The sequence below is a fragment of the Balaenoptera musculus genome, chromosome 3, assembly GCF_009873245.2.
Source record: "Balaenoptera musculus isolate JJ_BM4_2016_0621 chromosome 3, mBalMus1.pri.v3, whole genome shotgun sequence".
Lineage (NCBI taxonomy): Eukaryota > Metazoa > Chordata > Mammalia > Artiodactyla > Balaenopteridae > Balaenoptera > Balaenoptera musculus.
Window position 1 is genome coordinate 161771818 of NC_045787.1, and position 22421 is coordinate 161794238.

Consider the following 22421-nt stretch of genomic DNA (forward strand, 5'->3'; position numbering starts at 1 on the left):
GTCATCTCCTGACTAGCAAAGTGATCTTGAGCAAGTCACGTTCCCGTTCTGAACCTTGGTTTCTTCGTCTGTAAATGGGGATTAGAATAGCACCTCCCTCTCAGGATTAAATGAGAGGGTTCATACCTAGCAAAGTCCCTGGCACATCATAGGTGGTCGTTAAACAAAAATTCTTATTAGTGTTAGCTTTGGGATGGCCCTTGATTTAATATGACATAGGCACCCACTGGAATCTTGCAGACACCTGAGTAGAAGTGCCTTCTTTCTAACAAAAAGATCCTGCTGGTGGTTATCTGGAAAATCTTACTCTTTAAATCTGGATGGCAATGAACTTGAAGAATGAAGCTAATGAAATGTGAAATGGTGGTAATAACAGAACCTACTTCACAGGCTTGTTGTGAGGATTAATGAGTTAAAAAAATGGCAAATACTTAGAACAGCGCCTGGTACATAGTAAATGCTTATAAATAGAAAATAATAGTACAGGGAGATCATATTAAGTGCTTATAAATAAAAAATAATAGCACAGGGAGATTAGCTCGGTGCTTTGTACCACCTAGAGGGGGAGGATAGGGAGGGTGGGAGGGAGATGCAGGAGGGAGGGGATATAGGGATATATGTATGCATATAGCTGATTCACTTTGTTACACAGCAGAAACTAACACAACATTGTAAAGCAATTATACTCCAATAATGATGTTAAAAAAAATAGGAATTATTGTTATTACTATTACTACTACTACTACTACTATTGAGGCAGTAGGAAAAAGTTTAGCTCTGTTTTGTTTTGTTTTTCTTCTGTTTTTTCCAGCTGAACCTAATCCTGACCCTGTATAGTGCAGCCACCCACAGAGGATCTGGAGGAGAAGCATCCCTGGAGGATGAGAAAATAGCACGGAACGAGTATAGACTTTGGAGCTCATCGCTGTCAAGCTGTAAGAACTCAGGTGAGTCATTTAACCTTTATGAGCCTCCGCCTTTTCATCTGTAAAATGGGTTCACTGGGTGATCGTGAGGATGAACTAAGATACTACACAAAAAGCTCTTTCTGCCGTGCTCGGTACATAGCAGGCACTCAATGAATGGTAACGGTCATTGCCACCAGTATTACCAGCCTTGGGGTCAGACTGGCTAACTCCTAATTCTGCCATTCTCAGCCACGTGACTTTGCTCAAGTTATTCAGCCGCCCTGAGCTTCAGTTTCCCCATCTGTAAAACGGAGATAGCAGCATTATCGACTTCACAGGGTTGTGAGTGTGAGGACCTGGGTGGCGCTTACCATGGCTCCTGATGGAGAAATGCTCAGTAAATGGGTGCGGCTCCTGGCTGGCTTTCAGGCGCTCACCCAGACCTGCAGCCAGATGCCTGGTGGGGAGTCCCCTGAGGGACTTCCCCAAAGTGGAGGCTGCCCTGACCCAGGCTGGGGACGCACCCAAGGGTTCCTGTGACACGCTATGCAGAGGGGAAACCAAGGGCTCGCGGGACCCCCTGAGCAGACCCCTGGTCACGGTTGGAAACTCACGCACTTGGGATTCCAGACACCAGCTTGAGCGGCCGCAGCACTCGAACTGCCCTCAGCGTTCTTAGGTCAAACTCCGTCCCAACTGTTGCCAAGATGCTGGAAGAAAGAAGCCAGAACAGAAAGCAGAAGGTGGGTTTCAGGGTCAGACCGGTGGGCGGGGGTTCGATGTTGTGGTGTATTGGCTGGGTGACCACAGGCAGGTGACTTTACATTGCTGGGCCTCAGTTTCGTCACCTGTAAAACAGTGCTAATAGTACCTGCTTCACAGGATAACAGATGATTTACAAAGACCCCACATAGGTGTATGGTTGATGATACTCGATAAACATTAGGCTGAGAAGAACAGAAGATTCCCGTGGCACCTGGTCGGGGTGACTTTCAGTGTGATTTGCAACTCACAATCAGGATGCATCCTGGGGAGGCTGGGAGGCCCTGGGGGAAGGACCAGGGGGAGTGGCAGATCCTTCGGGGCTCAGGTCTCTTTACCAACTGGCAAGAAAGCAGTTTAGTGTTAAGATCCCAGCCAGCATGGGTTCAAATCTCAGCTCTGCCACTTCCCAGCTGGGTGACCTTGGGCAAGTTACTTCCCCTCTCCATGCCTCAGTTCCCCCTTTTGTATAACAGGGATCACAACAGTACCTACACCTCAAAGGGGTGTGAGGATTAAATGAATCGATACATGTGAAGTGGTTGGCATTGTGCCCAGAACACAGGAAGTGTACTAAGCTACTCAAACAACCCAAACAATGGGTGTAGCCCTGCGGGGGTGGACCAGCTGACATCAGCTCCAGAAGGGGGCTACAGACCCCGAACCTCAGGGCAAAAAGTTACTCCTGTAAATACAGGTGAGTAAGAATCACAGTGATAGGTGAGAGGACCCTCCCGTAGAAAGCGCCCCCGTAAAGACCCCATCCTAAGACCTCATTTGTAAAAAGTATTGCTGGTGAGAAAAAGGGTCCCAGAGACCCTCCTCAACCCAAGGAACCCCCAGACCCGTCTCCTGAATAGGAAATGTAGTAGGAACCACCATGGAACTATGCCACAGAAGAGGTTGTTGTTGGAGCCTCACATGATGGGCAAGAAATGCTGAAAAACAGAGGGCTCTGTGGTTAAGAGGAGGGAGACCACGCAAATAATTTGGGGGTGTCTTCAGTTTTGTCCAGGGATCTGGACCTTATGACTTTTACTTTGAACAACCATATCTGCATCTGTGAATACCCAGTATCTACATCTCTTTGTCTTTTTAAAAAATAAATGTATTTATTTATTTATTTTTGGCTGTGTTGGGTCTTCGTTGCTGTGTGCGGGCTTTCTCTAGTTGCGGTGAGCAGGGGCTATTCTTTGTTGCGGTGCGCGGGCTTCTCCTTGCGGTGGCTTCTCTTGTTGTGGAGCGTGGGCTCTAGGCGTGAGGGCTTCAGTAGTTGCAGCACATGGGCTCAGTAGTTGTGGCTCACGGGCTCTAGAGTGCAGGCTCAGTAGTTGTGGCGCACAGGTTTAGTTACTCCGTGGCATTTGGGATCTTCCCGGACCAGGGCTTGAACCTGTGTCCCCTGAATTGGCAGGCGGATTCTTAACCACTGTGCCACCAGGGAAGTCTCATCTTTGTCTTTTTTAAAATTTAATTTTTATTTTATATTGGAGTATAGTTGAGTTTCAATGTTGTGTTAGTTTCAGGTGTACAGCAAAGTGATTCAGTTATACATATACATACATCCATTCTTTTTCAGATTCTCTTCCCATATACATTATTACAGAATACTGAGTAGAGTTCCCTGTGCTATACAGTAGGTCCTTGGTGATTATCTATTTTATATATAGTACATCTCTTTGTCTTTGAGACAACCAGTATCTGCATCTGTAAATAACCAATATTGGCACGCCTTTGTCTCAGGACTTTCTTTGAAGCCGAGACAGGCCCAGGGAGTGAATTCCCCTGTGAGAGCAGCCCTCCACCAAAGATTGCTGGGAGTAGGTGGATGAATTCCCCAGCTCCCTTGCCCCCTCCTCCCAGATCCTCTGAGGTGTGAGTTCTACCCAGGCTCCCAGAGAGGCTGAGCCCAGCTGCCCGCAGCGGGTAACCTGCTTGACCCTTCATTCTTCCTTGTCTCCCCACCCTTGTCCCCCACCCACACTTCCTGGAGTCACTTCCCAGATGAACTACTTGCACCTGAATCCTTGTTTCAGGGTCAATATGGAGGCACACCAAACTAAGACAGGGGTGTTCCCAACTATTCCTAGAGCAGAGACGGGTCTATTAGGTTGGGCTGACCTCCTTTTCCACCATCAACAAATGCATATCTGAATACGTCCTGTGTGCTGGGCAAAGCAATACCTGAGGTCCTCCTTGCCCCACGGAGCTGATGTGGGAGAAAAATGTTTAACCAAAAAAGGCACACAGAGAATGAATCCGTCACAGGTGTCATGCATTCTTAGAGAGAGCAGGGGAAAACAACAGCTCTGAGGGCACACAGCAGGTAGTGTTAACTCGTCTGGGACCCAGGGAGGACCCTGTCTCAAGCTGAGGGCTCACGGAAGAGGAGGAGGAATCTGGTCCGTGGGGGAAGAACTTTCCAGGCTGACGGAATGGCAGAGACAGAGAGCCTGGGGTGGGAAGGAGCTTGGCAAATTCAAAGAATGAGATGGTGCATGGTGGGGATTTGGATGGTGCCATGAAGCTGAAGTATAGGTGGGGGCCATGCCATGCAACCCCAAAGAACTTTTCATTCATTTAATTCTATTTTTCTCTTCCTCTCCCAACTTTCCGATATACACTGGCATTCCTCAAACTCCATCCTATAGATCACCAGTCTATTTCACTTTCTTCCTTCTTGGCAGATAAAAGCCATTAGTGAGGGCATGCACAGTAAGTGACAAGCATTTGTTGAGTTTTCATTCACTCACTTCACAAACATTCACTGGGCACCTACAATGTGCCAGGCTCTGTCTAGGTCCTGGGGACAAGAGTCATAGGAATCCCTGTTTGCATGGGGGAGGCTGAGAATAAACGCAGTAAATATGCCAGATGTCAGGGTGATGAGTACAAGGGAGAAAAGCAGTGCAGAGAAGGGGGTGCATTGGTAGCGTGGGGCAGGGTGAGTGGAGTGATGACACACATATCAATTGGTAAAGGCCAACTGCTCTTTCCTGCCTGGCAGGGAAGTAGTTCAGAGTTAAGGATGTTCAGACCAGCACTGCCCAGTAGAACCTTAAGAAGAGCCATGTGTTGGACATAGAGAACAGACTGGTGGTTGCCAAGGGGGAGGGGGTTGAGGGAGGGATGGAGTGGGAGGCTGGGGTTAGCAGATGTAAGCTTTTATATATAGAATGGATGAACAACGAGGTCCTGCTGTACAGCACGGAGAACTATATTCAATATCCTATGATAAACCATAATGGAAAAGAATATAAAAAAGAGAATGTATATATATGTATAAGTGAATCACTCTGCTGTATAGCAGAAATTAACACAACGTTGTAAATCAACTATACTTCAATTAAAAAAAAGAAAAGAAAAAAGGAAAAAACAAGAAGAGCCATGTGTGAAATTTAAAATTTTCCAGTAGCTGCATTAAGAGTCAAAAGAAACAGGTAAAATTAATTTTAATAAATATAGTTTCTTTAACCTGTTGTATCCGAAGCATTATCATTTCAACAGGCAATCAATATGAAAGATTATTCTCAAGACATTTTATACATTCTTTCCTTTGGAGTACGTCTTTGAAATCTTGGTGCAGATTCTACACCTATGGCACATCTAAACTCAGGTGCTCAATGGCCACACGTGGACAGTGGTGAATGGACCACACAGCTCAGGTACGGAGAAAGAGTCAGTGGGATAAAGATGTGAAGTGAGCCACAGGAATATGTCAGAGGAAAACTCTAGGCAGAGGGACAGTCAGTGCAAAGGTACATGTGAGGAACAGCAAGGAGGCTAGTGAGGCTGGAACCGAGTAAGCCAGGGTGACAGTGGGAGGAGATGAGGCCTGGGGGGTGATGGGGCCAATGGTGCAGGGCCTTGTGGGCCACGGTGAGGACTTCGGCTTTTGCTCCGAGTGAAGTAGGAGCCGTGGAGGGTTCTGAGCACTGAAGAGACATGATCTGACTTGTATTAAAATAAGACCCCCCTGGGGGTCAAGGCCAGAAGCTGGGAGACTAGGGGGGGAGGTGAATGCCCTGGTCCAGGTGAGAGATGATGGGTTTAGACCCATTGTCGTACTGGACACAAGGATAAAGCTGAGCTGAACTCAGCCCTGCCCTTAGATGACCATACAAGTAAGTGGGTGAAAGATTCAAGTCCTTTTGGCTCCAGGGCTGTAGGAGGCAGGAACGAGGAGGAAATGAGTACAGACAGGAGGGCTGGGGACAGCATGATTGTGCAGCCCAAGTCTGAAGAGGCAGCACAGCACAAAATGTTACAAAATCTTAGAGACTTGGAGTTAAACCCTGACCCTGAATTTTCTCATTACGTGGCCTTTGCCCTAACTTCTCTGAGCCTCTGAAATGCAGACAATCCAACCTCCCTCCTGCCCAGTGAAATCTTAGCTGGCACCCAAGGTGTACTATCTCCCGACTCCCTCCCTGGATGGATGACAAAGAGTTAGGAGAAGAACAGGAGGAGGGGGAAGGCTTCTCAGGCCGAGAATGTCCTACAGAGGCAGAAGGCTTCCCTCAGGATACGTGGTTGGGGGAAACCGGAGGCAGAGAAGGTGGGTCTTGTCGTCTGGACAGTGAGAGTCATGTAAGGTTTTGGAGCAAGGGAGGGATGTGATTAGGGTTGGCGTTAGGAAGACAAGCCTGACAGCTGAAAGGACAGATTGGTGGTGATGGAGGGAGGAATTAGGAGGCAGCCACAAGAGCCGACCGGCGTAATGAGGGCTAGAACTAGGACAAAGGCAGTGGGAGTACAAAGGAGGCCCCAATTTATATATAGCTGCCATTGACTGCTGTGCACCAGGAAACTTGCCTGGGCTCATCAAGTCCTCCCTGCATCCCAGCAGCCAGCAGGATGAGTCCCATTTTACAGAGGAGGAAACTGAAGCCCAGATAAGTTACTAATGCATGGAGGTCCACACCGCCAAGTAAGAATGTGAACCCAGAACCCCAGCACTCCTGAACCCTAGTTTTCTACCTCACGTGGCTTGTTGGATGGGGTGGGGGCAATGGTGGGAAAGAAAGGGAAGGGAAGAATGGCTTTCTGATTATGATTGGAACACCAAATGGTCCATTTATTCAACCAGGGTTTATTGAGTACCTGCTATGCACCAGCCACTCAGGTAGGACCTGAGGATGCCACCATGAACAAAGTGTCAATGGGAAAATATACGGTATGTCAGATGGTGTGAAGCACTATGGAGAACAATATGGCAGCCGCCAGGGCTTCCAACGGAAGGATGGAGCATGTGGTGGGAGAGAGGGGTTAAGACTGGGTTACCTGAAGGATGGAGTTGTCAACTGAGATGGGGACGATGGAGGAAGGGGGTGGTTTGGAGGAAGATCAAGAGCTGGATTGTGGACACGTTAAGTTTGGGAAGCCAGTTTTCTGTAATTCCCTCACTAAAACCTTCCAGTGGCTTCTATCATGCTTAGAATAAAATCCAAACGGTAGCGTGACCATAAGACCTTGTGTGACCTTACTCCCACTGACTGCTCTGTGCTATACTCCAGGCACTTTGGCTTTCTGTTCTTCCAATGGGAACATCTCCTTTCCACCATGGGAATGCTATGTTGGCCATCTCTTCTACTTCAAACACTTGCCCCATCCCGTCAACTCTCTCCCCCTTTTCTTAGCTGGCCCTCTTCAAATCCTTCAGATTGCAGCTCAAATTTTTCTTCTCAGAGAGGATTTCCATGTCCCCTCCGGATAAAGAGAACCTTCACTCTCTGGAATTATACTGTTTATTAAGTTGTATATATTATTCACCTCCTCTTCTAGAATATCAGCTCCAGGAGGTCAGAGACTTTTTTTTTTATTGGGGTATAGTTGTTTTACAATGTTGTGTTAGTTTCTACTGTACAGCAAAGTGGAGTTCCCTGTGCTATACAGCAGGTCCTCATTAGTTATCTATTTTATACATATTAGTGTATATATGTCAATCCCAATCTCCCAATTCATCCCACTCCCTTGGTGTCCATACGTTTGTTCTCTACGACTGTGCAGAGACTTTTTTTTGGTAGTACCTGCAGCACCTTTCGTGACGCAGCAGGTACTCAATGCATATTTGGTGAATGCATCAGGAGTGGTCAAGGGTAGGGTTATGGTAGACCAGATATCCCAGGGTAGATAGATAAAATGAAAAAAGCCAAGAATCCCCAATGGAATGTTGGAGAAGGGCAAAAAAAAAAAAAAAAAAAAAAGAGACAAGTAGAGGAAAGATATTGGTGAAAAAGAGGGAGAAGTCACAGAGGCAGGAGGAGACCTGGCAGAAGAGTGTCATCCCTGAGGGTCAAGTTCAAAAGCGTTTCGAGAAAGGAGAGGTCATTGGTCTCCAGGGCAGCACAGAAATGAGTAAGATGCAAGGGATGAAAAGCATCCACTACACAACACTGGGGAGTCTCGCCATGGTTGATGGCTGGAGAGAACAAGAGGAGAGGAACTGGAAACAAGAGCCTGGGTATGAGAAGAGAGTCTTTTTAGGGTGGAAGAGAACTGAGTATGTTTATGTGTCGAGAGAGAAAAGTCGATGATGTATCCCTTGGCCTTTAGAGCCATGCTGCCTGATACAGTAACCATTAGCTACACACAGTTGTTTAATTATACATTTATAACTAAATTAGACATTCAGTTCCTCAGTCACATTAGTCGCACTTACACATAACTATTTAAATATATAATTAATTTAATTTAAATCAAATGAGAACTTCAGTTCCTCAGTCGACTTTTAAGTGCTCCACAGCCACAGGTGGACAGTCGCATACAAAGAACATTTCCATCATTGTAGAAAGTTCCATTGGATGGTGTTGCTCTAGCATGTACCCCCACTAGGGCAGGAATTTTCATCTGTTTTGCTCACAGCTGTATCCCCAGGACCTAAAACTGTGCCTGGCATAGAGTAGGTGCTCAATAAATGTTTGTTGAATGAATGAATGAATAAATAATGAAGTGAAATGTAGGAAAGCATAGTGGTAACTAATAGACTATATTCCAGAAGAGATGGAAGGCTGTGTAGATGACAGGACTTGTCTTAAACTAGGAAAAAATCAGGGAAGACACAGATGGTTGTCTACTCGATAGCCAATCCCACCCCCTCCCTTGCTAATGGAGCCCACCTTCCACCAAAGAGGCAGAAAATACCCAATAGTCTCTTTCTCCCAGGATTCCTTGCAATGGGAGCACTGGTCACATGACCCAGTCTTGTGCTTAACAGGATCTGAGTGAAAGTCCGCTGGGTGCTTCTGGGAAAGAGTTTCCCTTCTTTGAGAAGAGTCACAGGGCAGGAGACAGCCCTTCCTCTTCTTTGGCCGGATGCTTTTGCGCCTACACAGGATGGCTGGGTAGACATCTTGGAACCGTGAGTAGTAAAGGTTACCAAGAAAAGTCCTTACACTGAAGATGGCAGAGTGGAAAGATGGAAAGGATTCCTTGGAGACATTGCTGAGCTGCAGAACCAACACTGCAACCAAGCTCCCAGCCTGCAGACTTCTTGTAATGTGGATAACAAACATTCTTCCTAGCAGTTAACAGCCCAGAGAGCCCTGGTTCAAATCCCAGTTCTGCCAATCACTAGCTGTGTGGCCTTGGGCAAGATACTCAACTTCTCTGTGCCTCAGTTTCCTGAGCTGTAGAATGGGGATGATCATAGTACTTCCCTTTATAGGTGTGGGAATTTAGGTGATATGCTTAGCACTGTGCTTGGAATTTAGTCAGTTCTATATAAATGTTTGCTATCATCATCATCATCACCATTTAAATTTTTATTTTGTTACTTGCCCCTAAGTTATACCAGAACTGACTGATCAAGGAACCAAATTCATTGAGTTTATTCTCTTTGCCAGGATATATGCTAATGGTCTTACATACTGAGGTCCCATTTTGTGCCTCAGCATATTTACCAGGTGAATGCTCTACACTCAGTTCATTGACAGGGGAACCGAGACATTGAGGGGTTAACTACTTGCCCACAGTCACACAGCTAACATGTGGTGCCTGTATCCTGAGTCTGGCTTTGCTGCACCTAGGGAGCCTAGGGCCCAGCGAGAGCCCCAGACTGCTGCCCTTGGTTAACTCCACCACACCCACTTACCCTCTCCTGGGACCTCAGCCAATTTTATACCTCCACTAACCTAAGTGTAAGAAGGAGCTAGATTTTTCTCTAGCTGGCTGGAAGTCAGAATGTCAATAAATATTTGCAGAGGAGCAACTACTATGTGCCAGGTGGGTGAGGAGGGGAACATGTGCAAAGGCCCTGGGGCTGGAGAGACCTTATGGTGAAGAGTGAAGTTACCAGATGAGAGGGAGGGGCAGGGGACAGGAGAATGAGAAGGAGATGTTATCGTGGTTGGAAAGCAGGGGAGAGGAGGGGGGATGTTGTCAAACTCCTGACCTCTGGTTAGAAGAAGCACCTGCCCACATTATTTACAATAGCCAAGACATGGAAGCAACCTAAATGTCCATCAACAGATGCATGGATTAAGAAGATGTGGAACATATACACAATGGAATATTACTCAGCCATAAAAAAAGAATGAAATAATGCCATTTGCAGCAACATGGATGGACCCAGAGATTATCACACTAACTGAAGTAAGCCAGACAGAGAAAGACAAATATCATACGACATAATATATATCACTTATATGTGGAATCTAAAAAATGATACAAATAAACTTATTTACAAAGCAGAAATAGATCCACACACATAGAAAACAAATTTACGGTTACCAAAGGGGAAAGGAAGGAGAAGGATAAATTAGGAGTTTGGGATTAACATATACACACTATATATATAAAATAGATAAACAACAAGGACCTACAGTATAGCACAGGGAACTATACTCAATATTTTATAATAACCTATAAGGGAAAAGAATCTGAAAAAGAATACATATATGTGTGTGTGTGTGTGTGTATATATATATATATATGTAAGAATGTATATACATACATATATATGTATAACTGATTCACTTTACTGTACACCTGAAACTAACACAACACTGTAAATCAACTATACTTCTATAAAAAAAATTTTTTTTAATTAAAAAAAGAAGCACCTGCCCTCATAGATCTGGGTCCAATCTTCCTGAGATGAGTATTTAGGAGCATAACTACTTCCCGTACAGTCTATATTCTTGCCATTCATAGATTTTGCAAATCTTCTTCAAGTTCATTCTTATATCACCTAGATTTTAGCTTCTCTTGGGAAAACTATTTCTAAAATTCCTTTTTTAAACCCTCCAATGCAGAGAGTTGAGACAATCGCTTTTTCAGTTCATGGCATAGCTTCGCCTTTGGTCTGTGCAATACCCCTCTCTTGTTCGTTCGTTCGTTCATTCGTCATTCATTCCTTTTTATCTCCATATTCTACTTTCATTCTTTTCCCCCGAGACAACTGATATGTCTAATTTTGTCTTATTGGAGTGCATTCTTGTAAAACGTGTTTTATTTTGAGTGCATATATTTTAAGTTTACACGAATGGCATGAAGTTAGGAATATTCTGTTGTTCTCTGTTTTCAGCCAATGAAAACAGAACAGCAGACGTGCATTCCGGGGCTCTCGCTGGTCCCCAGGCTCCCTAGGTGAAGCTGCCACATCCCACCTCCCCATCCCGCAGGGACAGACACCAGGCGGCCTCCAGGTCCTCTTCCACAGATGGCGATGGAGTGAATATGCCCATACTCAGTCCTTCCAGACCCAGTGAAAGTCTCCCTGAGATGGGTGGCTGGGAGCATCTGGACTTAATTGGACTAGGCACTGCCCATGACCCTCCAGAGGGGCCACCCAGGCCACGCCCCCATGAGTGGGGAGGATCTTCCTCTGTCCCCACATCCCACTGACCCTTGACTTAACCACCTTTCTAATTTTTTCCACTCTAAGAGGCATGCAGAGATACTGTTTTCATTTTCATCTTTCTGATTACAAGTGATTTTGAGTACCATGTCATCTACTGATTAGCTTTTCAGACTTCTCTTCCCTAACCTGTCTGATCACATTTTTTGCCTGCTTTCCTCTTGGGGTTGCTGTGTTATTTTTGGTTTTGGTTATTATTATTATTTTTATTGAAGTATAGTTGATTTACAATGTTGTGTTAATTTCTGCTGTACAGCAAAGTGATTCAGTTTTATATATATATGCACATTTTTTTTCATATTTTTTTCCATTACGGTTTATTAGAGGATATTGAATATAGTTCCCTGTGCTATACAGTAGGACCTTGTTGTTTACCCAGTCTATGTATAATAGTTTGCATCTTCTAGTCCCAAACTCCCAATCCAACCCTCCCCCGATTCCCCCACTTGGCAGGGGTTGCTGTGTTATTGTTGTTGACTATTCCCCCCATAGCCTTTTTTTTTTTTTAAGAGTAACATATATATTTTTTAAAATTAATTAATTAATTTATATTTATTTTTGGCTGTGTTGGGTCTTCGTTTCTGTGCGAGGGCTTTCTCCAGTTGTGGTGAGCGGGGGCCACTCTTCATCGCGGTGCGTGGGCCTCTCACTATCGTGGCCTCTCTTGTTGCGGAGCACAGGCTCCAGACGCGCAGGCTCAGTAGTTGTGGCTCATGGGCCTAGTTGCTCCGTGGCATGTGGGATCTTCCCAGACCAGGGCTCGAACCCGTGTCCCCTGCATTGGCAGGCAGATTCTTAACCACTGCGCCACCAGGGAAGCCCCGGGAAGCCCCCCCCGTGTAGTCTTGATCAGTGCTGCCCAATATGGTAGCCATCGGCTGCATGTGGCTATTGAGCTCTCAAAATATGGCCAGTGTGAGTGAGAAGCTGAGTTTTAAATTGTATTTACTTTTAATTCATTTCCATTAAAAATAGTCACATGTCATAGAGAACACGTTTGTGGCTGCCAAGGGAGAGAGGGGGTAGGAGAGGGATGGATTAGGAGTTTGGGACTAGCAGGTGCAAATTATTATATATAGAATGGATAAACAACAGGGTCCTACTGTATAGCACAGGGAACTATATTCAATATCCTCTAATAAACCATAATGGAAAAGAAAAAAAAAAAGTCACATGTGCCTAGGGGCTCCCATAATGAACAGCTGTGAGCTATTAATCCCTGGTCACTTTTTTTTCTACCATCCATCCTATGCACTGTTTACAAACACTACTTTAGTTCTTACCACATGTCAGGTGTTATTTTAAATGATTATAAATATTAACTCATTTCAAACTCCTAACAGCCCATAGGTAGATGCTATTCTCTCCATTTTTATCGATTAGAAAACTGAGGCACAGAGAGGTGGAGTAACTTGCTCAAGGATTCGTAGGACATTGTACAGCTAGGATCTGGATCTGGGAACCAAAGTGTCCCCATTATGTTCTTATTTAAACAGAACATCTTAGTTTTCATATAATCAAGTTTTTTGTTTTGTTTTTTTGCTTTAGAGTTTGTGCTTTTAAATTTGAGAAGACCTTCCCCCTCCCTGGGTGGCACAGACATTCTCCTGCCTTTTCTCCCTTAATGTGAAGTTCTTACCACTCACACAATGTCCCCTCAAGCGCCTTAACATTTGCATGGAACAGTTCTTCCTCTTATTTGTCTTTTAAAGTAGAGGATGGCACAAAAGGGCACGTTTCTATTTTGGGTGATTCCTGAAGCTGTGTTAAACTGCAGTGTTTTCTTAAATAAAAAGGAGCAGAAGCAGATGCAAAAGCCCCAGAAGGTGCTAGGTAAGTGATTCTAGAAAAGACGAGAGCCACAGAGGGGTGAGTTTGCTGGGGACGAAAAGGGGATGGATGTTGAGTGAAGGTCTGTGGATCTGGAGATGAGTAGGTCGTGGTGGGCCTCCTGAAGGGCCTTATTGCATTGCCTTGCTGATTGCAAGGCTGAAGGAGGTAGCGGAAGAGAAACCTCTCCTTGAGAGAGACTGGGATGAGAAGAGGGGGGAAGAGAATGTGGCAACTTGAGGGAGGTGGGGGAAGAGTGTCTTCCAAATAGAGGAGATCTGTCCGAGTTTGCAAGCAAAGAGCCTTGTGTCCCTGGAGAAGGAGAGCCTGAAGATCCAAACGAGATATTTGATGGAGTAAAGCTCTCAAGGAAATGGATAACTACATTCTCAATTTAATTCCCAGACATTTAGTGGGCACCTCCTACAGGAGAGGCACTTGTGGAGCAAAATCAAAACAAAAGCTAAACTCTCGCCCGCAGCTGGTGGGAGTTGCAATTGGTTCCACCACTTGGGAAAATTGTTAGGCAGTTTCTGCCAAAGCTAAACAGGTACCACCCCATGACCCAGAAATTCCACCCAGGAATACCTCCCAGAGAAATGGGAGCTGTGGTCACTGAATGACAAGTAGGAGTGTCAACAGCACTTTTTTCTGTAATAGCCCCAGAGTGGAAAGTATCCAAATGCCTACCACCAGCACAGTAGCTAAACAGCCATGAGAATGAATGACCTACAGCTACAGCTACAACATGGATGGATCCCACACATACAATGTCAAGGGAAAGAAGCCAACAAGAGCACACCTTATGATCCCATGTGTTTACAATTCAAGAATAAGCAAGGTCACCCGCCAGGGCAGGTGGGGGCTGGGAGCTGAGGCTCGGGCTTCGGAGGTCGGATCCCAGGGAGAGGACTGGGGTTGGCTGCGTGAACACAGCCTGAAGGGGGCTAGTGCGCCACAGCCAGCCGGGAGGGAGTCCGGGAAAAAGTCTGGAACTGCCTAAGAGGCAAGAGACCATTGTTTCGGGGTGCGTGAGGAGAGGGGATTCAGAGCACCACCTAAATGAGCGCCACAGACGGGCGCGAGCCGCGGCTATCAGCACGAACCCCAGAGACGGGCATGAAATGCTAAGGCTGCTGCTGCCGCCACCAAGAAGCCTGTGTGCGAGCACAGGTCACTCTCCACACCGCCCCTCCTGGGAGCCTGTGCAGCCCGCCACTGCCAGGGTTCTGTGATCCAGGGACAACTTCCCTGGGAGAATGCACGGCGCGCCTCAGGCTGTTGCAACGTCACGCAGGCCTCTGCCACCAAAGGCTCACCCTGCATTACGTACCCCTCCCTCCCCCTGGCCTGAGTGAGCCAGAGCCCCGGAAGCAGCTGCTCCTTTAACCCCGTTCTGTCTGGGCGGGGAACAGATGTCCTCTGTAGCAGGGCAGAAAATAGCAGAAAAACTGAGGCAGAAGAATGGATAAGTGACCTGGAAGATAAAATAGTGGAAATAACTACTGCAGAGCAGAATAAAGAAAAAAGAATGAAAAGAATTGAGGACAGTCTCAGACACCTCTGAGACAACATTAAACACACCAACATTCGAATTATAGGGGTCCCAGAAGAAGAAGAGAAAAAAAAAAGGGACTGAGAAAATATTTGAAGAGATTATAGTTGAAAACTTCCCTAATATGGGAAAGGAAATAGTCAACCAAGTCCAGGAAGCGCAGAGTCCCATACAGGATAAATCCAAGGAGAAACAGGCCAAGACACATATTAATCAAACTATCAAAAATTAAATACAAAGAAAAAATATTAAAAGCAGCAAGGGAAAAGCAACAAATGACATACAAGGGAATTCCCATAAGGTTAACAGCTGATCTTTCAGCAGAAACTCTGCAAGCCAGAAGGGAGTGGCAGGACATATTGAAAGTGATGAAAAGGCAAAATCTACAACCAAGATTACTCTACCCAGCAAGGATCTCATTCAGATTCGACGGAGAAATTAAAATCTTTACAGACAAGCAAAAGCTAAGAGAATTCAGCACCACCAAACCAGCTCTATAACAAATGCTAAAGGAACTTCTCTAGGCAGGAAACACAAGAGAAGGAAAAGACCTACAATAACAAACGCAAAACAATTAAGAAAATGGTAATAGGAATATACATATCGATAACTACCTTAAATGTAAATGGATTAAATGCTCCAACCAAAAGACATAGACTGGCTGAATGGATACAAAAACAAGATCCATATATATGCTGTCTACAAGAGACCCACTTCAGACCTAGGGACACATACAGACTGAAAGTGAGGGGATGGAAAAAGATATTCCATGCAAATGGAAATCAAAAGAAAGCTGGAGTAGCAATTCTCATATCAGACAAAGTAGACTTTAAAATAAAGAGTATTACAAGAGACAAAGAAGGACACTACATAATGATCAAGGGATCAAGCCAAGAAGAAGATATAACAATTGTAAATATTTATGCACCCAACATAGGAGCACCTCCATACATAAGGTAAATGCTAACAGCCACAAAAGGGGAAATTGACAGTAACACAATCATAGTAGGGGACTTCAACACCCCACTTTCACCAATGGACAGATCATCCAAAATGAAAGTAAATAAGGAAACTTATTAAAAGCAACTATATGCCAAAAAAATGGACAACCTGGAAGAAATGGACAAATTCTTAGAAAAGCACAACCTTCCGAGACTGAACCAGGAAGAAACAGAAAATATAAACAGACCAATCACAAGCACTGAAATTGAGACTGTGATTAAAAATCTTCCAACAAACAAAAGCCCAGGACCAGATGGCTTCACAGGCAAATTCTATCAAACATTTAGAGAAGAGCTAACACCTATCCTTCTCACACTCTTCCAAAATATAGCAGAGGGAGGAACACTCCCAAACTCATTCTACGAGTCCACCATCACCCTGATACCAAAACCAGACAAAGATGTCACAAAGAAAGAAAACTACAGGCCAATATCACTGATGAACATAGATGCAAAAATCCTCAACAAATTATTAGCAAACAGAATCCAACAGCACATTAAAAGGATCATACACCATGATCAAGTGGGGTTTATCCCAAGAATGCAAGGATTCTTCAATATATGCAAATCAATCAATGTGATACACCATATTAACAAATTGAAGGATAAAACCATATGATAATCTCAATAGATGCAGAAAAAGCTTTCAACAAAATTCAACACACATTTATGATAAAAACTCTCCAGAAAGTAGGCATAGAGGGAAGCTACCTCAACATAATAAAGGCCGTATATGACAAACCCACAGCCAACATTGTTCTCAATGGTGAAAAACTGAAACCATTTCCACTAAGATCAGGAACAAGACAAGGTTGCCCACTCTCACCACTATTATTCAACATAGTTTTGGAAGTTTTAGCCACAGCAATCAGAGAAGAAAAAGAAAAAAAAAGGAATCCAAATCAGAAAAGAAGAAGTAAAGCTGTCACTGTTTGCAGATGACATGATACTAAACATAGAGAATCCTAAAGATGCTATCAGAAAATTACTAGAGCTAATCAATGAATCTGGTAGAGTAGCAGGATACAAAATTAATGCACAGAAATCTCTTGCATTCCTACACACTAATGATGAAAAATCTGAAAGAGAAATTAAGGAAACACCCCCATTTACCACTGCAAGAAAAAGAATAAAATACCTAGGAATAAACCTACCTAAGGAGACAAAAGACCTGTATGCAGAAAACTATAGGACACTGATGAAAGAAATTAAAGATGATACAAACAGATGGAGAGATATACTATGTTCTTGGATTGGAAGAATCAACATTGTGAAAATGACTATACTACCCAAAGCAATCTACAGATTCAATGCAATCCCTATCAAACTACCAATGGCATTTTCCACAGAACTAGAACAAAAAATTCCACAATTTGTATGGAAACACAAAAAACCCCGAAGAGCCAAAGCAACCTTGAGAAAGAAAAATGGAGCTGGAGGAATCAGGCTCCCAGACTTCAGACTACACTACAAAGCTACAGTAATCAAGACAGTATGGTACTGGCACAAAAACAGAAATATAGATCATTGGAACAGGATAGAAAGCCCAGAGATAAACCCATGCACAGATGGTCATCTTGTTTTTGATAAAGGAGGCAAGAATATACAATGGAGAAAAGACAGCCCCTTCAATAAGTGGTGCTGTGAAACCCGGACAGCTACACGTAAAAGAATGAAATTAGAACACTCCTTAACACCATACACAAAAATAAACTCAAAATGGATTAAAGACCTAAACGTAAGGCCAGACACTATCAAATTCTTAGAGGAAAACATAGGCAGAACACTCTATGACATAAATCACAGCAAGATCCTTTTTGACCCACCTCCTAGAGAAATGGAAATAAAAACAAAAATAAACAAATGAGACCTAATGAAACTTAAAAGCTTTTGCACAGCAAAGGAAACCATAAACAAGACGAAGAGACAACCCACAGAATGGGAGAAAATATTTGCCAACGAAGCAACTGACAAAGGATTAATCTCCAAAATTTAGAAGCAGCTTATGCAGCTCAATATCAAAAGAACAAACAACCCAATCCAAAAATGGGCAGAAGACCTAAATAGACATTTCTCCAAAGAAGATATACAGATTGCCAACAAACACATGAAAGAATGCTCAACATCACTAATCATTAGAGAAATGCAAATCAAAACTACAATGAGGTATCAGGTCACATCAATCAGAATGGCCATCATTAAAAAATCTACAAACAATAAATGCTGGAGAGGGTGTGGAGAAAAGGGAACCCTCTTGCACTGTTGGTGGGAATGTATATTGATATAGCCACTATGGAGAACAGTATGGAGGTTCCTTAAAAACTAAAAATAGAACTACCGTATGACCCAGCAATCCCACTACTGGGCATATACCCCTGAGAAAACCATAATTCAAAAAGAGTCATGTACCACAATGTTCATTGCAGCTCTATTTACAATAGCCAGGACATGGAAGCAACCTAAGTGTCCATCGACAGATGAATGGATAAAGAAGACGTGGCACATATATACAATGGAATATTACTCAGCCATAAAAAGAAACGAAACTGAGTTATTTGTAGTGAGGTGGGTGGACCTAGAGACTGTCATACAGAGTGAAGTAAGTCAGAAAGAGAAAAAGAAATACCGTATGCTAACACCTATATATGGACTCTAAAAAAAAAAAAAAAAGAATGGTCATGAAGAATCTAGGGGCAAGATGGGAATAAATACGCAGACCTACTAGAGAATGGACTTGAGGATATGGGGAGGGGGAAGGGTAAGCTGGGACAAAGGGAGAGAGTGGTATGGACATATATACACTACCAAATGTAAGATAGATAGCTAGTGGGAAGCAGCCGCATAGCACAGGGAGATCAGCTCGATGCTTTGTGTCCACCTAGAGGGGTGGGATAGGGTGGGTGGCAGGGAGACCCAAGAGGGAGGAGATATGGGGATATATGTATACATATAGCTGATTTGCTTTGTTATACAGCAGCAACTAATACAACATTGTAAGCAATTATACTGCAATAAAGGTGTTAAAAAAAAAAAAAAGAATAAGCAAGAATAATCTGTGCTGTACCATAGCAGGATGGGGTTACTGGCAACTGGAGGTGAACGAGAGGGTTTCTGGAGCTTAAGGATGTTCTGTTTCTTGAATTATGTGCTGGTTACATGAGTACGTTCAGTTGTTGAAAATTATTCAAACTGTATTCATATACATGTGATTTTCTCTTTGTACGTCCTACTTCTAAATATAAAGCTAAAACCCACAGATTTAGAAAGAAGCCAACATTTATTCAGTGCTTGCTGTGGGTCAGGTGGTGTGCATTATTTTATCCAATCCTCATGACGACCCTATGAGGTAGGGTAGAAAGTATCTGGTATACTTTTCAGATCAGAGAGGTTAAGTCACTGCTCCAAGCTCACACAGCTAGTACATGGCTGAGCTGGGTTTTGATCCCCTGTTCCATTCACTTCTAACTACTCTGCCATACTTCCCAGGCTTGGGAAAGTGATGGGACATGGACATCTCTGAGACAGAGGAGAAGAAGGAAACAAAAAAGAGATGATGATCCCAGGAAAATTGAAAGGAAGGGAGTTCATAAAAGTGACTACCAACAACTCAAGAAAAAGTTGGCAAGATCCTAAGGAATCATGGAAAGGTGGGAAGCAGATGTGGGGTGAATTTAATAAGGCATTGACTAACGATGAAGCATTGAGGGATACTGAAGATCCAGCGAAAGGGATACTGTGCAGGAAAGAAAGGTTTTCTTGTGCCATTCTGGCCTCAGTGGTCATTTCCCAATATGGCAACAATGAACACTTTATACAGTCTTACTTTTCCATAGCCCCGTTCATGGGCATGGTCATCATGGAAAATGAGCTGACACCCACATCGATGATGAGCAAGCTGGGGTTCCAAGAGGCCAAGTGTCCTGTCTGAGATCACACACTGGTTACGTTTCAGAGCTGACCCTGAACTGAAGCTTTCTGACTCTACTCCGCCCCAAGGGCTAAAGCCTCTATCCCAGCAAAGCTGCTCATTCAACCTCCCTGCTTCTCCCTCCGCTCCTTTATCCAGAGAATCTCCTCCCCACCAATCTACACTCTGCCCCGCTTCAAAACTGCCTCTTTGGGCTTCCCTGGTGGCGCAGTGGTTGAGAATCCGCCTGCCAGTGCAGGGGACACGGGTTCGAGCCCTGGTCTGGGAAGATCCCACATGCCGCAGAGCAACTGGGCCCGTGAGCCACAACTACTGAGCCTGCGCGTCTGGAGCTTGTGCTCCGCAACAAGAGAGGCCGCGACAGTGAGAGGCCCGCGCACCGTGATGAAGAGTGGCCCCCGCTTGCCACAACTGGAGAAAGCCCTCGCACAGAAACGAAGACCCAACACAGCCATAAATAAATAAATTAATTAAATAAATAAATAAATAAAATTTAAAAAACTGCCTCTTTCACTGTCCAGTCTCATCCCTGACTCCCTTCTATTCCATCTCATAACCTGCAGGGCCTCAGGTTACATCAGAGCCACGCCAGCCCCTGAAACTTTCTGTGAACATTTCAGGAACATTCTATTCTGAGCTGTCCAATATGGCAGTCAACAGCCATGAATTAAAATGTGACTAAGCAACTAAATTTTTCGTTTCATTTAATTTTAATTGATTTACATTTATATCTAAGTAGCCATGTGTAGCTAGTAGCTACTCTGCTGTATCGTGCAGTTCTAACAGTCGCATTACAGAGTGGATTACATCATCGAGGGCATGCAGTTGGTCACACACTGGTGTGTGCTGATTATTCCCCGTTTGGCCCCCCCCAGATCCATTCTCTAGCTTGCTCTTGCCCTGCCAGGTCAGCCCTGGGGACTACATCTCCCATAATACTTGGTTCTGGTTCCTGTTGGGTTGGCCAGTGGGAGGCACTGGCAGAAGATGAGGGAGAGAGGTTGGAGTATTGCTTCCGTACTCTTTCCCTGGTTCTGAGCCTAGCCCTTCCTGTGTGGCTCTGCCTTCATGGGGTTCCAGGAGTGTAGGGACAGCAATGACTTCCTTCACGGGATCTCAACATCCATGACCTGTTTCCTTGACCTGCCCTCACTTCTTAAGGAGTTTCTTCATGACACGCTTTTCATATGAAACCACTTGGTGGGTGGATTCTGTTTCCTGTTGGGACCTTGACTGATAAAAGGGGAAATGGCTGGGGCTTCCCTGGTGGCGCAGTGGTTGAGAATCCGCCTGCCAATGCAGGGGACACGGGTTCGAGTCCTGGTCTGGGAGGATCCCACATGCCGCAGAGCAACTAGGCCCGTGAGCCACAACTACTGAGCCTGCGCGTCTGGAGCCTGTGCTCCACAACAAGAGAGGCCGCGATAGTTGAGAGGCCCGCGCACCGCGATGAAGAGTGGCCCCCGCTTGCTGCAACTAGAGAAAGCCCTCGCACAGAAACGAAGACCCAACACAGCCATAAATAAATTGAAAAAAAAAATGTGGAGCTTGACTGTCGTGAAGACCCACAGCAGAGACTGCTTTTTGTTTCTTCTTCCTGGGCACTTAGCTAGATTACATTTCCCAGCCTTGCAGGTAGGTGTGGCCATGTGACTAAGTTCTGGCCAGTGGAATGTGAGGAGAAGTGATGTGGCCTGGCCCAGAAACATTTCCCTTGTGCTCTCCTCCATACTGTTTTCCCTTCTGGGGCTTCATGTCAAGGAGCCCAGAGACCTTGGAAGCCATGGGTTGAAGATGAGGAGCCATAATACGGAAGGAGCCTAGGCTTTTTGCCTCTCTACTTGGAAGAAAGCTGCGCACTGCTCAAGAAAACTCACTTTGGATTTTGTGTGTGCAAGAACTAAACTTCCATTGTGCTTGAGCCCTTAAACATTTGGGGCGTTTTTTGTTACAGCAATAAGGAGTATCTAATACACTTCCTAGTATCTCTCTTTTTTTTTTTTTGGCCACACCGTGCAGCTAGTGGGATCTTAGTTCCCTGACCAGGGATTGAACCCAGGCCCACGGCAGTGAAAGAGCAGAGTCCTAACCACTGGACCACAGGGAATTCCCACACACTTCCTAGTATCTTAACTTATTTAATACACAGTGACTAATACACTTGTGCATCTAAAATGTCAGCTGCATGAGGCCGTGCAGACTATCATCTGTCTCTTGTTCACTGATGGACCCCCAGTGCCTAGAACAGGGCCACTCAGTACATGCTGGGCCTCAATAAGTATCTGTTGAATGAGCCAAGAGCTTCGATGTTTCTTTCCAGCTGAGTGAAATGCAGAAAAGCGGAGCAGATGTGAGCTCTGGCTCTGAGGTGGGAAGGGGCTGGGTTTATAGCCTGCCGAATTATTTACTAATTTTTTACACTGGGCAAATTCCCAAGCCTCAGTTTCCTCACAGGGAGAATGGAGAATTATATAAAAGCTTTTTCTTCTTACGGACAGTGGCAGGATTAAATGTCACCATTCATGAAAAGTGCTGAGCACACCGCCTGATGCATAGTAAGCCCTCAGGAAGTAGCGGT

The 22421-nt window shown here is 44.7% G+C and overlaps 1 protein-coding gene across 10 annotated transcripts in view; it reads right to left on the reverse strand.

Moving 5' to 3' along the window:
* Positions 1–22421, reverse strand: part of CACNA1A (calcium voltage-gated channel subunit alpha1 A) — a 310161-nt gene that overhangs the window by 125105 nt on the left and 162635 nt on the right. For all 10 annotated transcript variants that reach the window (XM_036847444.1, XM_036847442.1, XM_036847438.1 and 7 more), the window contains one exon: positions 1527–1618. In XM_036847444.1, coding sequence (XP_036703339.1) covers positions 1527–1618 — 92 coding nt within the window. The remainder of the gene's footprint in view (positions 1–1526; positions 1619–22421) is intronic.